This window comes from Melanotaenia boesemani, chromosome 11, assembly GCF_017639745.1.
Source record: "Melanotaenia boesemani isolate fMelBoe1 chromosome 11, fMelBoe1.pri, whole genome shotgun sequence".
In the NCBI taxonomy this organism is placed as follows: domain Eukaryota; kingdom Metazoa; phylum Chordata; class Actinopteri; order Atheriniformes; family Melanotaeniidae; genus Melanotaenia; species Melanotaenia boesemani.
Window position 1 is genome coordinate 34359481 of NC_055692.1, and position 25220 is coordinate 34384700.

Below are 25220 nucleotides of genomic sequence, written 5' to 3' on the forward strand. Positions count from 1 at the left end.
TCTCTTTAGTGGCTTGGTAGGAATTTCTAAAAATAACCAAATCCTCACTTTTTCCATGTAAGTTCACACCCCTCTGGAACAACCCTGACATCCTGCAAAACAAAAAGCTTACCAGTTTCACTCAATGGAAAAATAACATATAATAGAAAATGGAAACTTCTTCTTATTTAATATTCTCACTTCACAATATGGAATCAGTAGCAAAAAATTTTTAGAATATCACCAGCTTAAATCTATTATATGTCAATTATTATAAATCAATTAAACTTACAGCTACCTATTAGGGTGGCAGAATTCATGAATCTCAATGACCCAAAGCTATTATCAAAAACATATAGACTATTATCTAAACTAGAAGACTCAATCTGTCTTCCAACTTCAAAATGGGAGGCTGACTTATCCAGTAACTTTAATAACGATGAATGGTCACAAATATGTTTAAACACCTTTAAAGTGACTAAGAATTCAAATATGCAACTGATACAATTCAAAATTCTGCATAGAACTCATTATAAAGGACAAAGGATGTTCAGGATGGGTCTGTCACAATCAAACATCTGCCCACACTGCAATGAAAACACAACTGACAACTATCTCCATGCCTTGTGGTCCTGCACACCTGTCCGCAGGTTCTGGCTTCAGGTATGTGTGGACATGTCAACATGGTTTAAATGTAATATTCCTGCAAACCTCGCACTATGTCTACTAGGTGACTTGGGTGACATTATTATGGTAATTTACTCTTCACACATGATATGCACAGCATTATGCATCGCAAAGAAAACTATCATTGTGAACTGGAAAAACAAAAATAATCTGTGTATTCAGCAGTTTAGGAATCTCTTAGTAGACCACATCAGTAGTGAGACAATGTCTGACTCCTCAAAGAACCATGTAGCTGAATCTCATTCCCTCTGGTCCCCTGTGCTTAGCTCCATCACTTAGTGTAGGAATGTGAACTCGTTGCTTTGGGGGTTGGAAAATGGCCCGGAGTTACTGGTGGTTGCGGGTTCTTTGTGGTTTCCCGTGGTGCGGGACTGGGCTGCTCTGAGGTGGGGGTGGTTCTGGGTCCAACCCTGTCGGGGGCTGTGGGGACCAGCGGTTGTGGTCGCCTCGTGGCGGGGGGTGAGGCCACTGGTAGTTCCTGGGTCGGTGGGCGTCGGTCCTGGGCCAAACAGCCGGGCTATTCCAGGGCAGGCTGGGCGGGGGTTCTGGGCTCTGGTGCCTGGGGATGGTCCCCCCTCCCTCCGAGGTGGTGGGGTCCGTATGTGCCGGGGGTCTGGGCCTGCCCGGATCTGCTGCCATGGTGTGGGTTGGTGCATGCCCTGGTGTCTGGTTGCCGCCCTGAGACCCAGAGTATGGCCCGGGAGCAGGAAGGGTGTAGGGGTTTGAAGGGGGGCTGAGTGGGATTTGGGGGATTATAGGGGGAGGTGCTGGGGTGTGAGACAGGAAAGTTTGTATGTTGTGTGTGTGTCTATGCTTTGATTGATGTTTGTGTGGGTGTGGGGGTATGTTTGTGTGTGTGCGTATGCATGTGCTAGGATAAGTGGGAGTGTGCGAGATCATAGGTGAGTAGGTGGGGTGGGGAGGGATGACATGACCCTGTGGGGGGGCCTGGGGGGGCCTGGGGGGGCCTGGGGGTGGTGTGCCGTGGGTCTGGGCTCTGCCACTGTCCTCCCCATCCTCTCATTCCCTGTTTGGCATGTGGGGGGTGGGTACCTTCTGGGGTCGGTGGCAGCTCATTGGCTGCAGTCCCTGTATGGCCCGGTCATGGGGGACGGCCTCTCCTGGCCTGTCTTGCCCTGGGGGACCACCCGGGGAGCGGGGGTGCCTAATGCCACTAGAGTCTCAACATCCAGAGGGAAGTTCGCTTCTATTGCTTGGGGCTCATTGTCCTCTGGTCCACCTGGGGTGTCCCCTACGGGGTATGTTGGGTGGGTTATGTGTGACGTGACTGTGTGATAGTGAATGCTTGTGGGTAAGGCACAGGGGAGGGTGTGAGTGTGGGTTTATATTGGAATTTAGATTGGAGTAGGTGGAGGGTGGGGGGAGGGGGTCTATGGTGTCCTGGTTCCCAGGGTGTGGGGCTGGAACATCGAGGTGTGTGCTGGCCTACGCCGGGTGGTTGTCTGGGGGGGCCTGGTCCTCCTAGGCATGGTGCGGGCCAATTTGCCTTTGGGGGGTGGGGCGGCCACGTCTGGGCTCCTGGGCCCTTCGCTTGGGCTGCCCTGGGTGGCCGGTCCCTGGTGGTGCCGGCGGCTGCCGATCTTGGCCCACTGGGACCTGTGCCCCAAGACCGTGGGGGGCTCTTGCTGGGGCTCTCCTCTGCCGCCCTTCGGGTGTGGCTGGAGTCGTCTTCGTGGTGGGGTAGCTTGGGTTAGTGCTGCAAGGCTGCTGCTGAGGGCCCGGGTCTCTGGGCTGCCCTGGTCTGCCTCTGACCTTCGTAGAGGCGTGGTTGCATTTGCACGATTTCACTCACCACTCTTCATCACTGATCACTCCTTATTCCTCATCCTCTGCATGCTGACACAGTCACAAGCCCATTGTTCAGCAGCAACCGGTATTTCCACAAACTATTAAAACCTGGTCTAATGAAGCTCTAGATGCTCTGAGAAGTGCTTTGAGGCCACAGACTGGAAAGTCCTCTGTGAACCACATGGAAACGAGATCAGTGCCATAACTGAGTGTGTGACAGAACTGACAGCATCGACCCAAAAAGAACAGCGAGGTGCTTCTCCAGTAACAAACCCTGGATCACCAGTGACCTGAAAAACTGCTAAACATAAAAAAAGAAATCCTTAAAGGTTAGAGACAGGGAATTATTACAAACAACAATAAAACTTAAAACAAAGATTAAGAAGCGCAAGGAGGACTACAGAAAAAAGTTAGAACATCAGCTCCAGCAGAACAATGTGAAGGATGTGTGGGCAGGAATGAAAAAGATCACTGGCTTCAAGTTAAAGGGGGATCAGACTGATGGAGGGCCGAACAGAGCCAATGAGCTGAACATGCTCTTCAATAGGTTCAGTTCAGAAGATCTTTTAACAACGTTTCCCCTGCCTCCAGCCCAATAGACCACACACCCTCCACGAGCCCACAGCTTTCCTGTCACACCTCCACTCTTTCACCCTGCAGGTCGGTCATGGACCTTAACACAGTCTCATCTCCACATCCGACCATACTCAGACGTCCTCTGCCTCCACCTCTAGCCTGTTTGTACAGTCAGGTGAAGAAGCAACTGGAAAACTGAACCAGAACAAGGCTGCAGGTCCAGATGGTGTCAGCCCCAGGCTTCTGAAAACCTGCTCAGAGCAACTATGTTTGATTCTTCAGCACCTTTTTAACACCAGATTGAGTCAGAAAAGAGTTCCAGTGCTGTGGAATTCATCCTGCCTTATTCCAGTATCTAAAAAATCCCAACCAAAAGACTACAGACCAGTTGTCCACACATCATGTTTTTGGCTCACCTCAGTAAGCAGCTGAACACCTTTCAGGATCCATTACAGTTTGCATATCGCAATGTTCCTGGGGTTGAAGAGGCCGTCACATTTCTGCTTCAGAGAACCCACTCTCATCTGGACCAATCGGGCTGCACTTTGAGGATAGTGTTCTTTGATTTCTCAAGTGCTTTTAATACAATTCAGGTGCTCTGGGAGAAGCTCCATGAACTCCAGGTGGATACCTCCACAACTACCTGGATTTATGACTGGCTAACAAACAGCTAACCTGTGTGTCTGAGATGGAGGTCAGCAGCAGTAAGAACCACAAGGGACAGTACTCTCACCAATTCTCTTTACACTGTCCACCTTAGACTTCCAATGCAACTCTGAATCATATCATCTGTATAAATACTCTGATTACTCTGCAGTTGTGGGGAGTATCAGTGATGGACAAGAAGCTGAGTACAGAGAACTGGTGGAGAGTTCAGTCTGCTAGCAGCATCTGCTGGGGCAGCAGAACCAGAACCAGAGACTTAAAGAAACCAAACAAACTGATCCAAAAGTTATGGTTCTGTTCTGGAGACTAATCTGGAGCTCCTGGAGTTGACTGTCCAACGCTGCACAAGCTGCTGAGCTCGTTGAGCATGTTCTTAACTAATCTGATTAGTTATTGTGATTCCTGATCATCACTGTTTGTGTTCCTCAGTTGTAGAAGACATAACTAAGAAGCGTGAACCTCTGCCCAGCATGGAGGCTATCTACCTCATCACACCATCTGATGAGGTAAACCATGCAGCTTCCTCACAGACTGAATCAGACAGCTGCCATCCGCCTACAGTTATCTTTCTTTATTCCATCTTTTAAATTTGAATCTAGAATCAATTGCACTGATCTGTATAGCTGAGTTTGTAATTCTTACTCTGTGCTGTTTCAGTCTGTTGAGGGTCTGATTGATGACTTCAGAGACCCACAGTCTCCGAGGTACCGAGCTGCCCATGTCTTCTTCACTGACAGTGAGTAACTCCAGTTATTCTGTTGTCTTTTCTCCCTTGAAATACACAAGTTCCCTCTGACATATGGAAAAAGGAAGACTGCGTTGGAGGCTGGATGCTGATTAAACTCATGAATCATAGATGTGCCGAAGCTGCATCAAATTTGGTGGAGTTGGTGGAGATGCAGCTTAGAGGTTGAAATGTCAGAAAGGGCTGAATGGAAGTAAATTAATTAGCACACAGTAAACAATCATAATAACTATTATAAAGAAAACCACACCTTTAATAACTTGATAAACATATAATTTAGAATTCAGTGTAATCAAATTCAATATTTTGTAATCTAGACCCCATTTTAATATCCCCCTAAAAACATCCCCAAAAATCCTGGAGGAGGTACTGGATGCCACAATATAAGGGAGTTTGTTCTACCTTTAACAGACACAAGCGTTTATTAGCATATCAAACTGTAACTGTATGTCTGTGGATGGAGGGATGATTGGATGGGTGGATAGCCAGACAGACAGACAGACAGACAGACAGACAGACAGACAGACAGACAGACAGACAGACAGACAGATAGATAGATAGATAGATAGATAGATAGATAGATAGATAGATAGATAGATAGATAGATAGATAGATAGATAGATAGATAGATAGATAGATAGATAGATAGATTTTGGACCAGTTTTCTCATGCAGTCATGTTTTTTCTGTGATTCCCTGCAGCAATCCCAGACTCGCTGTTTGGACTGCTGACCAAATCCCGCGCCTCCAAAGCCATGAAGGCCTTGACAGAGATCCACATAGCCTTTCTGCCCTATGAATCTCAGGTGAGGTCATGTCTATTTTTGGATTAGGCCACGACAGGTCACTCATAATTATCTCCTTCATCATGATGAAGTGTGGAGTGTAAAACTTCCAGAGTAGTTGCTTTTCATGGAGAGCTGAGGTGTATTCCCAGAGAAAATTGGAGCTTTCTGTGCCTGCATGTCTTTTCAGTTTGTCAGTCAGTTACTTACCGTGTTGTTGTGTTTATTAAACATGTGTAGCAGCCAAATGTGACATTTTTAATTTAAGAATTCAGCAACTGTGACTTGTTTTTGAGTGGATAACAAGATTGTGGTTTTGCTCTCAAAGTTAAAGTATAGTGACAAGAAGACTTGCCACAATGCTTTCATCAAAAAACACAGAGGAATCTCATTTTCTGTCTGTACATGTGGTCATGAAGACAGAGACTTCCATGCTTAGGGTCAATCTCTGCTTCATTTGATTCACCCTCCTACTTTCAGAAGCCATTTATCCATTCAGTGGTCCATGGTGGGTGGTTGTAAAGAAACAGATGAAGAAAAAGACTTAGCTGGTGAGACAGAAAAACCTCCAGGTTTGCGAATGCAAACAGATGGACAGTGAAGTTATCGCAGATCAGGACCTGGTCTATTTATTAGTCACGTGTTTTCCAAATGAATTCTTCATCATTTGCAGCAGCTGAGGATCAAACTTACGTCTTAAGGCTCCTACTCCTAATAAATCAAATGGTCAGTTACTCGCCTAATTTGGTCTGTTTTCAGGGAGCTTAGCTATCCATCGCTTGACACAGAAGACAGAGCAGTTCCACTGGAAATTGCAGGGGCAGTGCTGAGCAGAACAGCTGACATGCGACCTGTGAAAGACACAAACCAAAGAAGAAGAAGAGGATCAAGAAGGGAACAAAAAAGCAAAAGAAGAATGAAGATGAACACAACAAGTTCATAAAGCTGATTTAAACTTTCATCAATTTCTCAGCTGCAAACAGCTCAATCCTGAAATTAAAATTATTTTCATTTGGCCCACATTTGGCCTTGCCTTACAGCGTTGACTATCTGTGCGTGGCTGCCAAAGCTCAGCTATATGACCACCACAGGTGGTTCACAAGGAAATTGCCATACAAAAAGCTTCCTGTATTAAGACCACTTCTGACCCACAAACTTCTTGCCGTAATCCACTTCCAGGCTAACAGCTGGCATCGGGACCACATGTGACCCACAGGAGACATGCCATATTCCAAGTGTTACGACCCACTATATGGGTATGAAGAAGCGCAACAAAATAAAGAACTGTGGACAGATGTTAATAAAGGAAGCCAGTAGTTTTATTGTTGTAACGGGAAATGGGGAACAAACAAATGGTGGCGATGACAAGTGCTGGGGTTAGCGAAGCTGCTCAAAGAAAAGAACACAACAGAACAACTATAATCTAAATCAAAACCAGCCAGTTGAAAACAAAACCAAGACTAACCTGCTCTGCTTGGGATCAGACCTGAGAAGAATCACACCAACCCTGCCCCCTCTCTTAATCCGTCCTCTGATCATTGGCTGACAGAACCAGTGCTCATACTCAGCAGCCAATCAGAGAACAAATGAAATGTGTGAGAAGAGAAAGCACAGGGATTGTTATCATGTGATGGAGTGAGTAACAGATGGATGGACTGTGGAAAAGGGTTTAATTAGTTTCTGTCTTCTGGTGTTTCTTTTAATGAGTTCCTCTAACCCAGGGGTGTCCAAAGTCGGTCCTGGGGGGTGCTACCCTGCAGGTTTTTTATGTTTCCTGCTGCCTCACCCTAACATGACAACAAGCTGTTGAGGAGAGCAATTTAATTTAAATCAGGCATGTTGGATCAGGGAAACTTCTAAAACCTGCAGGACTGTGGCCTTCGAGGACCAGAGCTGGACACCCCTGTCACACGAATCTTCATAATCCTTTTTTTGGCCAGCACAAGAAAAAATGACCTTGTGTTGGCCAGGAGCCTCACTGTGGCAGGGAAGAAGCTGTTGAAAAAGTATGCTGAGTAGGTGGTAATACTGATAACACTGCTCGTCTGCATCTGAGCTTGCATGTATTGTGTTTGTGTTTGAGCAGGGAGTGAGCTGGATGTCATGTGTCTGATGGTTCTCTGCTCTTTTGTGACAGAGCTGTGGGTAGATGTAGTGTAGCAGTGTTCAGGGACGGACTTTTAGTTCAGATGATTCTTCCTGCAGTCTTTATGACGTTCTTCAGAGCCCTCCCCTCTCTCTGTCTGGTGTTGCTATACCAGACAGTGATGCCCGTCATGAGGATGCTCTCTGTCAGTCTTTTGTAGACCTGGGTGAGAGGGCAACAGCACAGGAACGCTTTCCTGAGCAGGCTTAGGAAATAAAGTCGCTGCAGGGCTTTTTTCACTGTGGCAGCAGTGTTTAAGGTCCAGCTCAGATCTGATGTTATTTGTAGACCCAGGAATCTGTAACTGCCAGCCCCCTCCACATCAGTCCCCTTGATAAAGAGGGGCTGCAGGGAGGGTGGATTCTTCCTAAAGTCCATCATTATTTATTTTGTCTTGTCCATGTGGTTGTTGAGGTTGTTCACCTCACCATATGCAAGAATGTTATTCACACTCTTGTACTTCAACTTGTCCTGCTGTAATGAGTCCCAGGATGTGGTATCATCAGCATACTTTATAATATTGGTGTTATCGTGGGTGGAGACACAGTCATGTGTGTACAGGGTGAAAAAGTTTTGGACGGCCATCCCTGTGCAGATGGTATTAAAAGGAGAGCTGTAATCCCCCCAAAAAAGCACCCTGACATATGCTCCTCTACTGGGCTAGCATCAGATGCTGTCGTGGACAAATGCTGCAGTTATGCAATAAAGAAATGTTGTAAGTTAATAAGCTGATGACAGCTTCCACCTTTCAGCAAAAAAAAAAAAAAGCTTAAATATGTCAGGAAAAATCTTGCGTCACCTGTTTCTAGATTGTTTTATTTTATTGAGACCAGCCAACTGTTTAATCTGTCAAGCACAACTGCCGTGGCTCTCCTAAAATGTGACAACTCTGTGTCTGTAACCGACCCTGACATCTTGTGTTTGGACAGTGTTGTTGTTTAAGATATTGAATAAATTATATTTAGCAACCACAAATGAAAACTTGACGAGTCTCAAGAGGATGATGAGCCATACATAGACTAACACTGTGAAACATGGAGGTTGGATCTCATGTCGTGTCTCTTCTTCTGTGTCCAGGTCTTCTCTCTGGGTAAAGTGGATGCCTTTCAGGACTTCTACAGCCCCTTTAAAGCTGATGTGAAGAACAACATGTTGGAGCGTTGTGCTGAGCAGATCGCCACTCTGTGTGCCACACTGAAAGAATATCCTGGAGTTCGATACAGAGGGTGAGTTTTCTGGATCCACCTCACACCCATTATTAGTATGATAGAGGTAATTAGTTATAGTCATGAAGACTAGTTAAAGTCATGGAGGTGTCCAGTTATAGTCATGGAGCTAACTAAAGTCATCAAAGGTAACCAGTTAAAGTCTGCGGGAAGCTGGAGTCTATCCCAGCAATTAACAGGCGAGAGGCAGGGTACACCGTAACCAGTCCATGGCAGGGTCAACACAGACAACCATTCACACTCACTCTAGGGGGAATGTAGCGTGACCAATTAACCAAACATGCATGTCTTTGGATGGTTGGAGGAAGCCCGAGGACCCAGAGAGAACCCAGGCATACAAGAGCAGAACACAGAAAGGCCACTGTTCGAACCTCCCCCCAGCCGAGGCTCGAACTAGCAACCTTCTTGCTGTGAGGCCATGGTGCTAACCACCAAATCACTGTGCATTCCAGTTCCTGCTAGTTTTAAACCTAATCTGTGCTGTGTGTTGATTAACCAGGGCCTGGATGTTCAGTAATTTAGAAACAGAGTTTGTATGGTCCAAAGAACCCACTTTATGTATAACACGGACTGCTCTTTTTTGTAATATTAAGTGAAGTGTATTTTTATAATTGTTGCCCCAGACCTCTATACAGTACGTTAAGTAAGGTAGTATTAATGAATAATAAGTGATTTGTAATCCAGGACCTGCTTGATTTAATTTATGATTGAGATATTTTTGCCACTTTATTTTGTATATGTCTGATGTGGAGCTTCCAACTAACTTTATTATCTAGTATCACTCCTAGGAATTTTATCTTTTTAAATGTTCAATACTTTCATTACCTATATGCTATGTATGTGTACATCATCTTTGTTTTTATAATTACCAAAAACCATTACCTTAGTTCTTTGATAATTTATTATTGTCCATTAATTTCTTTAAATGTGTCTAATTAATTATTTTTACTAATAACTAGCTCTTTATAATCCTTTCCAGGATGAAAAATGCAAGTATCATTGGCAAATAATATTAATTTAGTATTTTAGATACTTGAAATATAAAATGTGTGTATATGTTAAACAATTTGGCGCCCAATACTGACCCCTGAGGAAGACCACGGGCAATTTCTATACACCAAGACACATTCGATTTCAGCTCCGAGGTTTATCTGAGAATGACGCCACATCCCAGCTAACAGCTTTCTTGTTGACAAAATTAGAAAATTGGCTAAACCTATATGTAAGCGGCCAGGAAGCTCTTTGTTTTGCTCGCTCTGTCTCTTTACAGAACATTACTGAACCAGTATGTTGACATTGTGACAGAAGAATATGAAAGACGGTGAGGGTTAACCATGACTTCACTTAAGAAAAATTGTGAATGTGTTTTACTATATGAAAAAGAACGCGGTTGTTTTGATGTAGTTTTTCATGTGTACAACTTTGTTTTGTTAAGTGTAAATAAAGTCTTTAAAGGTATAAACCATTGATTTGTTGGGCAACCACCTTTACTGAGTGAAGTCGGGGTTGGTGAGTTTGTCCTGACTTTCTGAGTCGGATCTCCGACTTCAAGGGGCGTTTGCATTGTATTTCTGACTAGTATGTCGGGAAATCTGACTTCCAAGTACAAATTGAACACACCAATAATCTCTCATCTTTACCATCTGTTGTTGGTCAGACAAACAACTTGAAATCCATTTCAGTGCGACGCCTCTAACTCCATACAGTTGCAGTTTATTACAACGTATAGAATGATTTATGGTATTAAATTCTTTCCTAAAGTCTATGATTGTTGCAATAGCATGTTTGTCTTGATCCAATGCATTAACTATTTCTATTCCTTTGCTTCCTTTATGCCGAACGATGTTATACTCTTTGCTCTAAATACATACTGAATCTGGTTGAGTCATTCATATTTATTTAGGATGTCATGGAGGTAACCAGTTAAAGTCATGGTCCACTGTTATGGTCCTTTAACTGGTTACCGACATTTTCATCAGCTGTTCTAACAAACCAGTAACAACCAGAAACTGTTATTGTTTGTGTCTCTGATCGCAGATGCCCACCTCTCTGACTCTGGCTCTGGTTCAGACTCTGATTCTGGTTCTGATTTTGGTTCTGGTTCTGACTCTGGTTGTAGATTCTAACCATGATTCTGACCCTGTTTCTGAATCTGACTGTGCAGGTGACCCATGTTCTGTATCTGACTCTATTTCTGGTTTGGTTATGAATCTGGTTTTGGTTCTGGTTCTGACCCTACTTCTGAATGTGACTCTGGTTTTGGTTCTGACTCGGGTTCTGGTTCTGACTCTGGTTGTAGATTCTAACCATGATTCTGACCCTGTTTCTGAATCTCACTGTGCAGGTGACCCATGTTCTGTATCTGACTCTATTTCTGGTTTGGTTATGAATCTGGTTTTGGTTCTGGTTCTGACCCTACTTCTGAATGTGACTCTGGTTTTGGTTCTGACTCGGGTTCTGGTTCTGACTCTGGTTGTAGATTCTAACCATGATTCTGACCCTGTTTCTGAATCTCACTGTGCAGGTGACCCATGTTCTGTATCTGACTCTATTTCTGGTTTGGTTATGAATCTGGTATTAGTTCTGAATCTGACTCAGGTTCTGGTTCTGACTCAGGTTCTGGTTCTGACTCGGGTTCTGGTGTAACAACATTTCTGTTAAGTATGACTCCAGCATTTGTTAGTGTGGAAGTGCATCTTGATATAAACACGCTGCTTATTTACAAACACATTTCTACTCAGATTTTCCAGAATCTAAGAGATGCATGATGAACAAACTGATCTTGTTTTGCTGTGTTTGTTTCTTGGCTCAGGGAGTACAAAGACTGTGCAGTTCTGGCTCAAATGGTTCAGGAGAAACTGGATGGCTACAAGGCTGATGACCCCACCATGGGAGAGGTAAGGAGAGGAGCTGCATGATTAATCAGATGGATCCATAACAGTTGAAAAGTAAAGTAAACACAATGCTACTTCCAAACAAGCACTGGTATAATATGCAGGTTACACTGTACAGAAGATTTTTTATCAACAGTTTTCCACTTATTGTTTCTGCTGTTTGGACATAACCAGATAAATATGAGTCAGATAAACATATCACTCTTACTGATTGTCTTTAGTCACATGACCTCCAGTTTCTCTTACTTCCTGCTAACAAAGTGTTGGTCAACCAAAGCAGAGTCAGAGCTGATGTTCAGGAAGATGTGAGACGTCGTTTGAGTGTTTCCACAGTTTAGATGTGAGTTAATCTCTAGATTCTTTAAAAAGCAGATCTGTGTGATGTCATAGATCCTTCTACGTTATCCAGGAAAGATTTCCTGATATCTGGAACTATCTGCTGCTTCAGACCAGCTTCTACACGTCCAAGCAGAAACATCTTCATCAGAAAGATTGCTAAAACATCCTGGTGGATGAAGATAAAGTACTAGCTCAGGTTAAAAAAAGCACTCTACATGTGCAGGTCTCCGGGTCTGCAGACAAATGCTGTTCAGAGGCGACGCTGTCACACAACACTGTCATGACAAGAACAAATCAGAGGGCAGAAGTCACTAGTATTCGGGTCAGATAAGGAAAGTAAATGTCTGAGGATAAGGAAGCTCAGGAAGATGAGCTACTTGCTTTGGCAAGTATCTATGATGAAGAGGAGTTCCAGCGGGCGGGTTGGCACAGGGAGGAGAGAAACAGCTCTGTTTGATGCTCCCTCCTGATTTCAAGGTGGTTGTAAAAGGAGGGAAGACAACTGAATATAATGTCTGCTTTCCACTTGCATTGGTGCTCAATTTTGAGCTCCCTGAAAACTATCCATCCACATCTGCACCTGTTTTCACTCTCAGCTCTAAATGGATGACTAAAGTTCAAATGAGTTCTCTGTATCGATGCCTGGATGAGTTGTGGGAGGAAAACCAAGGCTCTGTGGTTCTCTTCAAGTGGATCCAGTTCCTCAATGAGGAGGCTCTGGACTTTCTGGGCATCCAGTCTCCTGAAGTCATCAGGAGCAGCAGTAAGGCAAACAGTGAAAGAAGGAAACCTGACTCCACAGCTGTGGCGCAGCGTGACAGTCAATCGGAAAAACCAGAGGAGAAGAAAACAGAGGTTAAAAAAGAAAAGTTTGAACAGCACTTTTCATCATCGTCACAACTAGATCCACGTGTCATCGTTTTGATGGACCCACATGCAGGCCCCCTGCCTCCCCCTGCTCCAGGACTTTGATGAGGCCCAGCGGCAGAGGGTGTTTGACAGCAAGGTGTTCTGCTGTGGAATCTGCTTTGTAGAGAAGCTGGACTCCAGAGTGCCAACATGTTTACTGCAAGGCCTGCATGACTTAATACGTCCAGATCCAAATACGGGATGGGAATGTTCAGTGCCTTAACTGTCCTGAGCTCAAATGTACCTCAATAGCTACACCATCACAGGTAAAACAGCTTGTAGATGAGCAGCTGTTTGCACAATATGACATTTGCTGCTTCAGTCCACTTTGGACCTCATGGCCGATGTGGTCTACTGTCCCCGTCAGTGCTGTGGCACCGCTGTAATGGTGGAGCCAGACACAACCATTGGGATTTGCTCTGCTTGCCAGTCTGCTTTTTGCACACTTTGCAAACTGGGTTATCACTGTGCCACTGTACAATACCTGCAGATGAATTGCGTAACCTAAGAGATGATTACCTCTATGCCACATCTGAGGGAAAAAAGTTCATGGAGCAGGGCTTTGGGAAAAGGGTGATCCAGAAAGCAATGGAGGAATCCTTCAGCAGGGACTGGCTCCATGAGAACTGCAAATGCTGCCCCCGCTGTGGAGCCAATATACAGAAAGTTGATGGCTGTAACAAGATGACCTCATGTAAACAGTACTTCTGCTGGCTGTGCATGGGTATCCTCAGCAGAGTCAATCCATACAGTCACTTTAACAACCCACATTCACCCTGTTATAACCAACTCTTCCACGATGTAGATATGGATGATGACGAGGACTTCTGGAGTGACGAGGAGGCCTCACTGCTTTGTGTACCATTTGACTGCACTTTATCTTTCATGTTACCATCACCTCACCTGCTAAGCCTGAAAGGGCTCCGCGATACCACTTAAACCACTTCTCTGATATACCATTGGTAATGTTTTTAATATGGTAAAGTGAAAGAAAAGATTTACGTTTGGTATTCTGGGATGGCAACAAACAACTTTAGACCTTATAGAGCTACAAAATGCACATGGAGTAGTTTAACTTTATGTATTTAGGAATACAGTGCTATGGCGGTATCAAGAAATTAAAGCTTAAAATCTAAGACAAGCTAATTTTTTCATCTAATTTGATCTACAGATTTTTTTCTCAAACTAATTAGGACTTAATTATGTGATCTGATGTTTTGCAAAATTGAAAGAATCAAGAAGAAATGGTGAAACCAATGACTAAACTCTGTTCAAAAGACTTTCTGTTCTCATGAAGTAACATGTTTAGGGAGAATGTAAATTTCTTGTATTGTCATCCTGCTCATCAAGTTTATCACTTTGACCAGTTTGCTGTCAAAAGTATGACAGCAAACCTTTCTTCAAAGCTAATTGGCTTATTATTCTTATTATTTTATTATAATGCTTAATGGGGAAGGGTATATCATCTGTAGAAGGCAGGTTCTAGTTCAAGAGATGCAAACTCAAACTTGGGTAACTTAAAATCCAAAATCTAGATATTTAGTTCTTCACTGCTTCAGCAGTACAAATGACTCTGTGGGTCATGGGGCGGCGTGGCTCAGCAAGGAAGAGCGGTCGTTTCCTAACCTGAGGGTTGCCGGTTCGATCCTCGGCCAAGTCGGGTTCATGCCGAGGTGTCCTTGGGCAAGACACCGAACCCCTAATTGCTCCTGATGGGTCGTGGTCGAGCGCCTTGCATAGCAGTTTCTGCCATGTGTGTGTGAATGTAATGTATAATGTAAAGCGCATTGGGTATCAAAGCGTTATATAAATACAGACCATTTACCATTTTAATGCAGGTATGGACGGTTCAAAGACAATCATGTTTATTTTTGTAATGCAGGTTTTTTTTGTCAGTTCAAGCCTAGGAAAAAGGACCTGCAGAATCTTATTTAATGAATTCACCAAAATAAATGTTCAAATAAAAAAACAAAACAAAAAAACCTTATCATCCCAACCAAAGGTTTACAAGACACGTTTCTTTACGTCTTTTCATTAATCCTTGGATGGATCTCCCTTTTTATGACTTCCTGAGGAACCTGAAGGAACCTCCATCAGTTTCAGGATCTGATCTATTAGAACAACCAGAACCAGTACAAACATCACCACACTCTGGTCTACAACCAGCTGGTTGACCACCACTTCCTGGTTGACCACCACTTCCTGTTACACTGACCTGATGAGGAGGAAGTGATGTTACATGAACTCAAACAATAAATAATCCTTACAGGCTCTGAAGGTTGATGTTTAACTTCTTATTTTCACAAATTTGTGACAAACAGCTTCTGGCCATTTAATATTATTTATTTATTGGTATTAATCTATTTAATATTCAATTGTAAATAATCTTTTCCAGCCTTGTTTTGTTAATATATTTTGTTATATGTTATTTTCCCCCACTTTTACTCTATTTATTTTGTTTTTATATAATTGTATATAAATTTTAGCTTTAAGGGGTTAAATATTTTTTCTCAGTTGTTTTCTTAGAAGTGCTGTAAGAAATGTTTATCCTAACAAAGATACCAGATGTCAGCTTCTGTTTAACCAGAGGATGAGTTCAGGGTGAAATAGTGTGTTCAGGTTTTTGTGCTCTGATGCCTTCAGGGTCCAGACAAGTCACGCACTCAGATGCTCATTTTGGATCGTGGATTTGACCCCGTGTCTCCTCTCCTGCATGAGCTCACCCTGCAGGCCATGGCCTACGACCTGCTGGGCATCGAGAACGACGTCTACAGGTGAAGACTGCTGTGGTGGGATGAGCCGCCATCATCTCATTATTTGGCTGTTGGTTCTGACACGTCGTAAATCTGATACATGCTCTGGAATAAACTGACAGTTTAAGTTGCCCACCCGTGTAGTTTAATGTTTAGTCTGAGGAATAGAAGACTCATGCAGTGTCAACATGTTTCTGTCAGCTTTGAGACTAGTGGGATGGGAGAGACCAGGATGAAGGAGGTGGTTCTGGACGAGGATGACGACCTGTGGCTGTCTCTAAGACACAAACACATCGCTGAGGTGTCAACGTCAGTAGCTCTGGCTTCATGCTCACACAAAGATAACCTCCATAGTCAGAAAACTGTCAGAAAACTAACTTTCTTTGTTTTTTCTGTCTCTGCCCAGGGCTGTAACCCGTTCTCTGAAGGAATTCTCTGCCAGCAAGAAGATGAACACTGGAGAAAAGGTAGACACCTCTCTGGAAACAAAGCCAGACTTTCACTCTGAGCTTCACTGTGAAATTTAACTAGTTGGTTTTTATTAAAAAATAATACCCAAACTGCTTGGATAAAAAAAAAAAAAAAAAAAAAATCACTTTTAAACCTGAGCGAGAACAACCAACTTGAATTACCTGAATAACTCTGAGCATGTTGTAAATACATAATATTGTAAAAGTAACTTGATATGAGGAGAAGGAAATGTGGATGTTCATAAATGTTAGAACATGCTTGAAATAATAATCTAGAGAAACAAGCCATGCAATCCTGCTGAACCTGGGGGTTTCTGCTAACCTATGATGAAAAGAAAAATGAAAAAAAGAAAAATGTTTTCCAGCTGCTTTCCTAAAGCTGTGGAAGAAGAGAGGGTGACATGATGGGTATTTTTACAAATTTTCCAAAATATTTTTGTTCTCTTATTTAATAAAATACATATTCAAGAAGCAATAAGAAAATCTAAAATTGTATGAGTTATATTTAAGAATTATTTAAGGTTTTTGACTGGAAAATGGGTATGAGTTGCGGGGGCAGCTGCCTAAGCAGGGAAACCCAGACTTCCCTCTCCCCAGCCACATTCACCAGCTTGTCTGGGGGAATCCCGAGGCGTTCCCAGGCCAGCCACAAGATGTAGTCATTTAAGCATGTCCTGGGTTTTCCCAGGGGCCTCCTTCCAGTGGGACATGATCAGAACAGCTCACCAGAGAGGCATCCAGGAGGCATCCTGACCAGATGCCCGAGCCACCTCATCTGGCTCCTCTCGATGCGGAGGAGCAGGAGCTCTACTCTGAGCCCCTCCCGGATCACAGAGTTTCTCACCCTAAGTGAGAGCCTGGCAACCCTGCGGAGAAAACTTATTTTGGCGACTTTTATTTGCAATCTCCTTTTTTCGGTCACTACCCACAGCTCATGACCATAGGTGAGGGTAGGAACGTAGATCGACAGGTAAATCGAGAGCTTTGCCTTTTGGCTCAGCTCCTTCTTCACCACGACAGACCGATGCAGAGTCCGCATCACTGCAGACACCGCACCGATCCGCCTGTCGATCTCCCGCTCCATCCTTCCCTCACTTCTGAACAAGACTCCGTGATACGTGAACTCCTCCACTTGGGGCAGGACCTCATTCCCGACTCGGAGAAAGCACTCCACCCTTTTCCGGCTGAGGACCATGGTCTTGGAAAGGTGCTGATTCTCATCCCAGCCACTTCACACTCGGCTGCGAATCACTCCAGTGAGAGCTGAAGATCACGGCCCAATGAAGCCAACAGAACCACATCATCCTCAAAGAGCAAAGACCCAATCCTGAGGCCACCAAACTGGATCCCCTCAATGCATCGGCTGCGCATAGAAATTCTGTCCATAAAAGTTATGAACAGAATCGGTGACAAAGGGCAGCCTTGGCGGAGTCCAATCCTCACCAGAAACTAGTCTGATTTACTGCCAGCGATGCGGACCAAGCTATGACACCGGTCGTACAGGGACCGGAGAGCTTGTACAAGCGGGTCCAGCACTCCACAGGAGTAGCCCCCACAGGTATCCCCGGGGGACACACGCCTTCCCCAAGTCCACAAAACACATGTAGACTGGTTGAGCAAACTCCCATGCCCCCTCCAAGACCCTGAAGAGGTTGTAGAGCTGGTCCACTGGCCCACTGTTCCACGACCAGGACGAAAACCACACTGCTCCTCCTCCACCACCCCAGTCTGCCAGTCCAGGGGAACTGTCCCCGATGTCCACGCGATGCTGCAGAGGCATGTCAGCCAAGACAGCCCTACAGCATCCAGAGCCTTATCCCCCCCAACCGCCTCACAACACCCAAGTCGAGGTCAGCAGTCCCCCATCCCCACTGTACACAGTGTTGATGGAGCATTGCTTTCCCCTCCTGAGCCACTGGATGGTGGACCAAAATCTTCTCGAAGCCGTCCAGAAGTCATTCTCCATGGTCTCTCCAAACTCCTCCCATGCCCGAGTTTTGACATGAAATGAAAACATATATCCATTTTTTATCTTTATCTTTGTGTTTAATGATTATTGATTAAACAATCAATGTGAACTCTCAAAACCCTGATCCTGATGGATCTACAAATCCTAGAAACATCCGTAGCTCACTAAAATAAGATCAGTTCACACACTGAACCTCATTTAATGAACTAATTAGAAAATATTTGTCTATAAAATGACTGCAGCTGAACATATTCTCTTCTCAGTGAGATAGAAGATTTTAAAACACAGGTTCATCACGCAAAGTACTGAAGTGAATATTCAGTACACAAACACTGCAGATATTCTACAATATTTTTTCTTTCAGACCACCATGAAGGAACTGTCTCAGATGTTGAAGAAGATGCCTCAGTACCAGAAGGAGCTCAGTAAGGTAAGCTCACTGGAACAAAAACCCTGTTCTTCCTAGTTTTTATTCTGGGATCCAGGACTTTAATGGAAAAAGCTAACTTAGCTAACACATTAAACTTTGATTTTTTCACTTTCTTGTTAGATTTTGGTTAGGATGATCAGATCTAGTTAGCATGATGAACACTAGGTGTGTTAGGGTCGGGGTAACAATATGGAAACAAGAAAAGAGAAAAACACTGCAACTGCAGTGACAGTAAGCAGTTGTTAATGAAGTTTAGAGAAGCTCAGAAAACCTGGAGGTTGAGCTAATTTTGCAGCTTTAGATTAATTCTGATTTTAGTTTTCCTCCCAGCAGCCTTTTTACCATCACGTCATCTGTCTCTCCTCAGTATTCAACCCATCTCCACCTGGCAGAGGACTGTATGAACCGCTACCAGGGCACGGTGGACAAACTCTGTCGTGTTGAGCAGGTAAATCTATCTGGTCCTCTTTAACGTGTTTCCTCATGTGGAAACCTGCTGACCTTTGAACCCTTCTGCCCTCCACTATTTTCAGGACCTGGCTATGGGCACAGATCCAGAGGGTGAGAAGATCAAGGATCCCATGAGGCTGATTGTGCCTGTCCTGCTGGACGCCAACACCACTGTGTTTGATAAGATCCGCATCATCCTGCTCTACATCTTCCTTAAGAATGGTAAGACGTCTTCCACTGCTTCTTGTTGGCTTCTGTATCATGGAAACAGGAAGTCATGCAGATGTGTTTACCCTGGAGCAGTGCTCTGTTGTTCTGTTGGAGATGTTGTTGTTTTGTTTCTGATCTATTCATTCGTGTTCTGCTTGCATGCGCTGCATCTAGAAATGTACTCTAGTACTCGCATGTGTGTGTTGCATGTTCTGAACACGTATACTGCATGCGTTTTGTGTCAGGCGTGACTGAGGAGAACCTGTGTAAGCTTCTTCAGCATGCCAGCATCCCACCTGAGGACAGTGACATCATCTCCAACATGGCCCACATGGGTGCTCCCATTATCTCAGAGGTGAGCTGCAGCAGGATCCCAGTCCTGATTACCTACACAGGTGTGTGTGTGTGTGTGTGTGTATGTGTGTGTATATATATATATATATATATATATATATATATATATATATATATATATATGTATATATATATGTGATTACATAAGCTGCTCAGGAGTAAAACACTGCAAACTGAGTGGACTTGATATATCCACTTTATCCAGTGATCAGCTGACTTTTAATTACATGCAATAGAAAACAGATCTTATTTTTTTATATCTAGATTTTTAAAAAGACAGCTTGTGAGTGGGAGAGGAAGAACCTTCTGTTGTTTTCTTTAATCTGTTGCAATCCATGAAAAACAGCACAGGAAGCAGGCAGTTGGACATAGAAACAAAAGTAAACTCGTAATTTACTGATGGAAAAAAGTGTCTACACTAATTAAAATGATGTGGCAGAGAGTAGAGGAAACCAGACAGATTATATACAAGGAGCAGGCGAGACAGGGGACATGTTAAAAACCCAATCTGAATATTAAGAGAGCTTAACTGAAACCAAGCCAGCCGGCAGGGGAAACAGAACTCTAAATAGGAACTAAACCTTGAAATAACTAAATACAAGAGGAACTAAACCTGACAGGAACTAAACCTAACAGGAACTAAACCTAAACCAAACCTCAGACCATGTCACCTGCGTAAAAACTGAAAGCAAGTAGTTAGAACCAAACAAGAAGACTCCTCAGTCACCTCCTAAACGTAGATCTGTGGAAGTCCATGATGACTGCTGCCTCCAGGAAAGCTGCTTTTCTCTCAGATGTGCCCATTCAGAACGTATGGTGCTAACAGCCCAGACCACTGAGGGGGTGGAGCCTATCCCAGCTCAGTGTTGTTGGGAGTTTCAGTCCACTATATACATTTCAGTTCAAACAATGGAAACGAATTAAACTGGGGGCTTTTAAAAGTGTTTTGTAGAAAATATATATATATTTTAGGTTGAATAAAACTGACTTTTAGCACAATGTTGTCAAAGCAACATGGGTGTGTTGTTCTGCTGATGTCTGAGACCCGTGTCTTCACAGGGCACTGCCAAGAAAGCCAAGAAGCCGGATCGTAAGGAACGAATCAGCGAGCAGACCTACCAGCTCTCCAGGTGGACCCCGCTTGTCAAAGACCTCATTGAGGTACGTCTTCCTGCCACCAGCAGGGTGTAGAGACATTGAAACTGGCTCATGTTTGACATTTATCTTTGACTTCCTCCTCCTGACCACAGATGTGATAATATTTTGTGATATAAATGCTCCTTGATATACATGCAAGGACCAGATGAGATGGACAATATGTTATTCCTTCTCACAGGATGCAATTGAGGACAAACTTGACCCTAAGCAGTACCCATACATATCCCAGCGACAGGTGTCTGCAAAAGCCAGCGCTCCATCAAGGTAAGGAGTAACACACTGGACAAACTGCCTCCACTGTGTCAGCATCGTGTTTATGTACCAAGAGAGAGAAATCCTTCAGTCCTGTCCTAGAAACATTGATCTGCTTTGCTCTCATTGTGCAGCGCTCGCTATGGTAACTGGCACAAGAACAGGGGCCCCACTGAGATAAAGACGGGACCCAGAATCATCGTCTTCATCATCGGAGGGATGACCTACAGCGAGATGCGTTGTGTGTATGAGGTCACACAAGCCAATGGCAAGTGGGAGGCTCTGATTGGTGAGTTTACTCAAGTCTCCTGGTTTTTAAAGGGCCAGCCCATCAATTTTATTGGTTGTATTCACATGACATCACATCCTCTTCATCAGTTTATTGTAAGAGGAGGTGGTAGTCAACCAGCTGATTGTAGACCAGAGTGTATGGTGACCATGATGATTGCTGAAAAACTCCTCAGGAAATTCCTGAAGGACTTTAACCAAGACTAAGGAAGTAGGAAACGGGTTGGGGCTGTATTAGATCCTGTAACATTTCAGGTGTTTTTGTTTTGTTTAATATGTAAGGCCACATTCACACTGGTGCAGTCTGGTCCTCTTTAAAGTCCATAAATTTCAGCCGTGTTTCATTACCTTTATCATGAAATGAGATTTTGAGACAAAATTGAGTCCTCGCTAAGCTTTTAGGACTTTTTCTTTATAGGTGCCACCCACATCCTCACCCCCACTAAATTCCTAAAGGAGCTGCAGCACCCAGACTTCCTGGACCCTAACGCCCCACCAGAGGGGACAGAGGAACCAGCTGCAGAGTGAACAGAGTTTTGGAAGTAAATATGCAAGTCTCAGTGTGCGTTGTGAATCCCAGTGTTCCCAGTCCAGATCCTGCCCAGTGTTGTCCTTGTACTCTGTTCTCGGCAGTAAAACTGCATTTACCCTCATTGTGCTCTACCTGTGTTTTTGGGTACATTTAAGTAGACTTCCCTGACGGTAAACTTATACAAACTCTGTCTTCATCCCTGACTTTGTCATTTTTCAGTAATTCACTTCAATTAAAAAAACTTTATTGTCCCAGAGGGGCAATTTATTTCACAAAGTTTCCAGGGTTTATGTGGGAAGACAACAAGAAACAGGTCAGGAAAAACAAGCAGACGTGCAATCAGGACATCAGTGCAACACACACAAAGTAAAAAACTGTCAATGTAAAATATAACAAAGTAACTTGATAGTAATACACAATATAATATAGTATAATGCAGCAGTACAATGTAATACGTAAGGCTGTCAAAAATAACGCATTAAGAGCAGTAACCAATTTATGTAATTAATTGTGTTAATATTTTGACGTTTCTCTGTAATGACAGTGGGGAATCAAGGTGTTTAGAAGGGAGATGGAACAAGTTGAGCTGGCTGGCTCTATGGATGGATTTAAGTATGAAATGGACATTGATGGATCATTCAATCAATAAAACGTGATTTGCACAATCTGCAAGAAGGAGTTTCACTTTCACAGAAGTACTGTCAAAGCCGGCGTGCACTACAACACATCAACAACTTGCCCAAGCGCTCAGGAGCAACAGTCAGAAAGTTTAGGTAAAAATGCTGTTTAATTTTTAATCTGTACCAGCCAGAGGCTGGCTAAACTGGAATAAAACAGAGCTTCCACATAATGATGCTGTAGATCATGGGTCTCAAACTCGCAGCTGTGGCATGATATTTTGTGGCCCCTACTTGACATTAAAGTTTAGTGTAAAGGCCCATTTCATTACAAAGCAAGTTCCTCCAACATTTTAGAAAGAAAAGGTAGTTTAGGTAAGAAAACACTTAATTCCAAATTATCTCAATTTAATGCAGAATTGGCTGATATTAACTGGAGTAATGAAACGTGACTAGGAAACCCTGACCAAGGGGCTCATTTATCAAGTTGGTGTAGGTACAAAAACCAGCGTAGGCCAAATATAGTCAACTTTTGGAATTTACGAAAACCAAACCTGAGGGGAAAATGTTCTTACCTCCACGGCAACTCTGATCCAGGTGTACGCACAGAATCTAGAAAACCAGGAAACTGCGACACCAACAGTCTAGAATAAAATCAAGGAAATGATGTGAAATGAGATGTCTGTGCACAATCCACTATTACCTTTCACACCACATGTTAGATTTTAAAGCTGTTTGCAAAAATGAATAAAGACGCACATTCCATATTAATTCACTAAACACTAAATAAACTGCTGACAATCTCAGATGTATCTGTACATACAAGTACAAGTTAACGGCAGGCGTATGCTCTACCGACTGAGATATCCAGCCACATGTTCCGATACCTCTGGTGTGTCTTCCCTTCTGACACTGTGATGACAGGATCTACCACCTGCTGCCAATATTATGTCTTTCTGACACCAGTAAAGCCCACACCGTGCCCACAAATTAAGCATTTTTATGTTTGTCAACATGGTCCATCAGGATCTCTGTCTCACACCCTGAAAAATTCCACTTCTTAACTCTTTATCTCTCCCGAGCCATAATGGAAATGATATGATGAATATGTATTACAGGCGTCCACCTGACCATTCATAGCCACCATGTGGGCGTGGGAAGGCGCTCCCTCACGTGCACCCGCTTTAGAGTTGATTGTGATTTTTGAACGGAAACAGGTGTAGGATGTGTGTGTGCACGGTTTAATAAATCTGAAAGTAGAAGTGCAGCATTTCCTTTTTGCTCAGCAAACACCACCTGTAGTTCACTTTGCTACACACAGTTTGATGAATGGGACCTCAGGTCTTGGCAAATTTTCATAATAAAGTGGAGGCAACACGTAAAAAAAATCATCCCTACTTGTAGAGTACCTTTCAAACAAAATCAAATGGATAACATGGATCAATAAGAATATTTTACAACTTCTAAAAAGAAGCCTTCTCTTTTAGACGTACAACAGCTGAAAATAGGCTTGTCTTTGAACAGCTCAGAAATAAATGTAACACCGAGCAGCACAAAGCCAAACAGATCTATTTTAGAAACACATTAATTTAGCTGCCGCTAATCCAAGAATACTATGGCATACAACTAAATCCATTAGTGCCGAAAACTAAACAAAAACTTCCAGAAATTTACAGGTTTCCATTAATGGCACTCTTCTCACTGATCATGAAGCAGAGTATTTCATTCGATCTGTAAAAGAACTATCCTAAAACTTTATCCCTACTGAAATTTTACTGTCAATATCAGCTAATACAGCTTAACAGTTCTCGTTCTCTAAAATGACTAAAAGTAATTTATCAAACATTGCAGATGCTAAAGGTTTCTCATGCTTCTGATACACATAACCTAAATTTGAATCTTCTTAAAACTCATGCTGATACTCTCAACCCACTTTATATCATTTAGTTAATCTGTGTATCAGGCAGTCAAAACTTCCTGACAGTTGGAAAATATCTCAAATTACTCCTATTTTTTAAATCAGATGATCCCACTAATGTTTTCAATTATTGTCCAATTTCCATTCTTTCCAAATTACTTGAAAAAGTATTATACGATCAAATAATGGATCTGGAAGCTCATAGCCTACTCAGTGACTGCCGGCACGACTTCCAGCCTCTGCGGTCGACTGTGTCAGCTCTGCTGCTATTCACTGAACATATAGAACAGAAATACTTTATTAATCCCTTCAGAGAGCCCTCAGGGAAATTTGGGTATATATACATACTTCCCTCAACAAGGGCCACATTACTATTACATAGAATTTAGAAAGGCCTTTGAGACAATCAATCTCCAAATTATTATCAATAAACTTCTGTCATTTGGTTTTACACTGTCTGTAATAGACATGTTCACCTCCTACTTAAATGGCAGAACCAAGGTTGTTAAAATTGGTTTAGTAACATTATAGCCACTTGAGTGTTCAACAGAGGCTCCTCAGGGCAGTATCTTGCACCCCCCACTTTTCATAAGGTAAATTATTGACCTTTCCCATGTGCTCAGTGATTCTAACTCATTGTATGCAGATGACACTGTTATTTTTGTATCTGATCCAAATGCTGATACAATTAACCATAACTCAATGAAGATCTGCAGTCCTTATATGCGTGGCTGCAAAATATTAATTTAACAATCAAGGTAAATAAAACAGAAGGCATGTATTTCCACTCTCCAGGAGACAATTTGTCCTATCAAATCCTTTCCATTACAAACCAAAAACTCCTCACTGTAAATGCATTCAAGTATCTGGGGAACATGCTGGATCCTCATCTCGCATACAGTGAGCATGTACAAAACCTCACCCAAAAACCAAACCAAAAATTATTTGTCTATAATAAAATCAGACCACACCAGTGTCTGTCAGTTTCTAAGACAAACGGTATTTGCATGCAATAATTTTCTCTACGCTGTCATATCGTGTACCTGTTTGGACACTCAC

At 43.1% G+C, this 25220-nt stretch overlaps 1 protein-coding gene and 1 pseudogene across 2 annotated transcripts in view; both read left to right on the plus strand.

Moving 5' to 3' along the window:
- Window positions 1-25220, plus strand: part of stxbp1b (syntaxin binding protein 1b) — a 34518-nt gene that overhangs the window by 6517 nt on the left and 2781 nt on the right. The window contains exons 4-19 of one of the 2 annotated variants that reach the window (XM_041998818.1): window positions 4147-4223; window positions 4375-4453; window positions 5164-5267; window positions 8470-8618; window positions 11431-11515; window positions 15404-15534; window positions 15715-15822; window positions 15920-15980; window positions 18317-18382; window positions 18750-18830; window positions 18916-19054; window positions 19288-19397; window positions 20456-20557; window positions 20733-20818; window positions 20941-21095; window positions 21513-21636. In XM_041998818.1, coding sequence (XP_041854752.1) covers window positions 4147-4223; window positions 4375-4453; window positions 5164-5267; window positions 8470-8618; window positions 11431-11515; window positions 15404-15534; window positions 15715-15822; window positions 15920-15980; window positions 18317-18382; window positions 18750-18830; window positions 18916-19054; window positions 19288-19397; window positions 20456-20557; window positions 20733-20818; window positions 20941-21095; window positions 21513-21622 — 1643 coding nt within the window. In that variant the 3' untranslated portion in view covers window positions 21623-21636. The remainder of the gene's footprint in view (window positions 1-4146; window positions 4224-4374; window positions 4454-5163; window positions 5268-8469; window positions 8619-11430; window positions 11516-15403; window positions 15535-15714; window positions 15823-15919; window positions 15981-18316; window positions 18383-18749; window positions 18831-18915; window positions 19055-19287; window positions 19398-20455; window positions 20558-20732; window positions 20819-20940; window positions 21096-21512; window positions 21637-25220) is intronic. The other variant, XM_041998819.1, reaches the window with a different exon arrangement.
- LOC121648497 lies at window positions 12178-13699 on the plus strand (annotated as a pseudogene).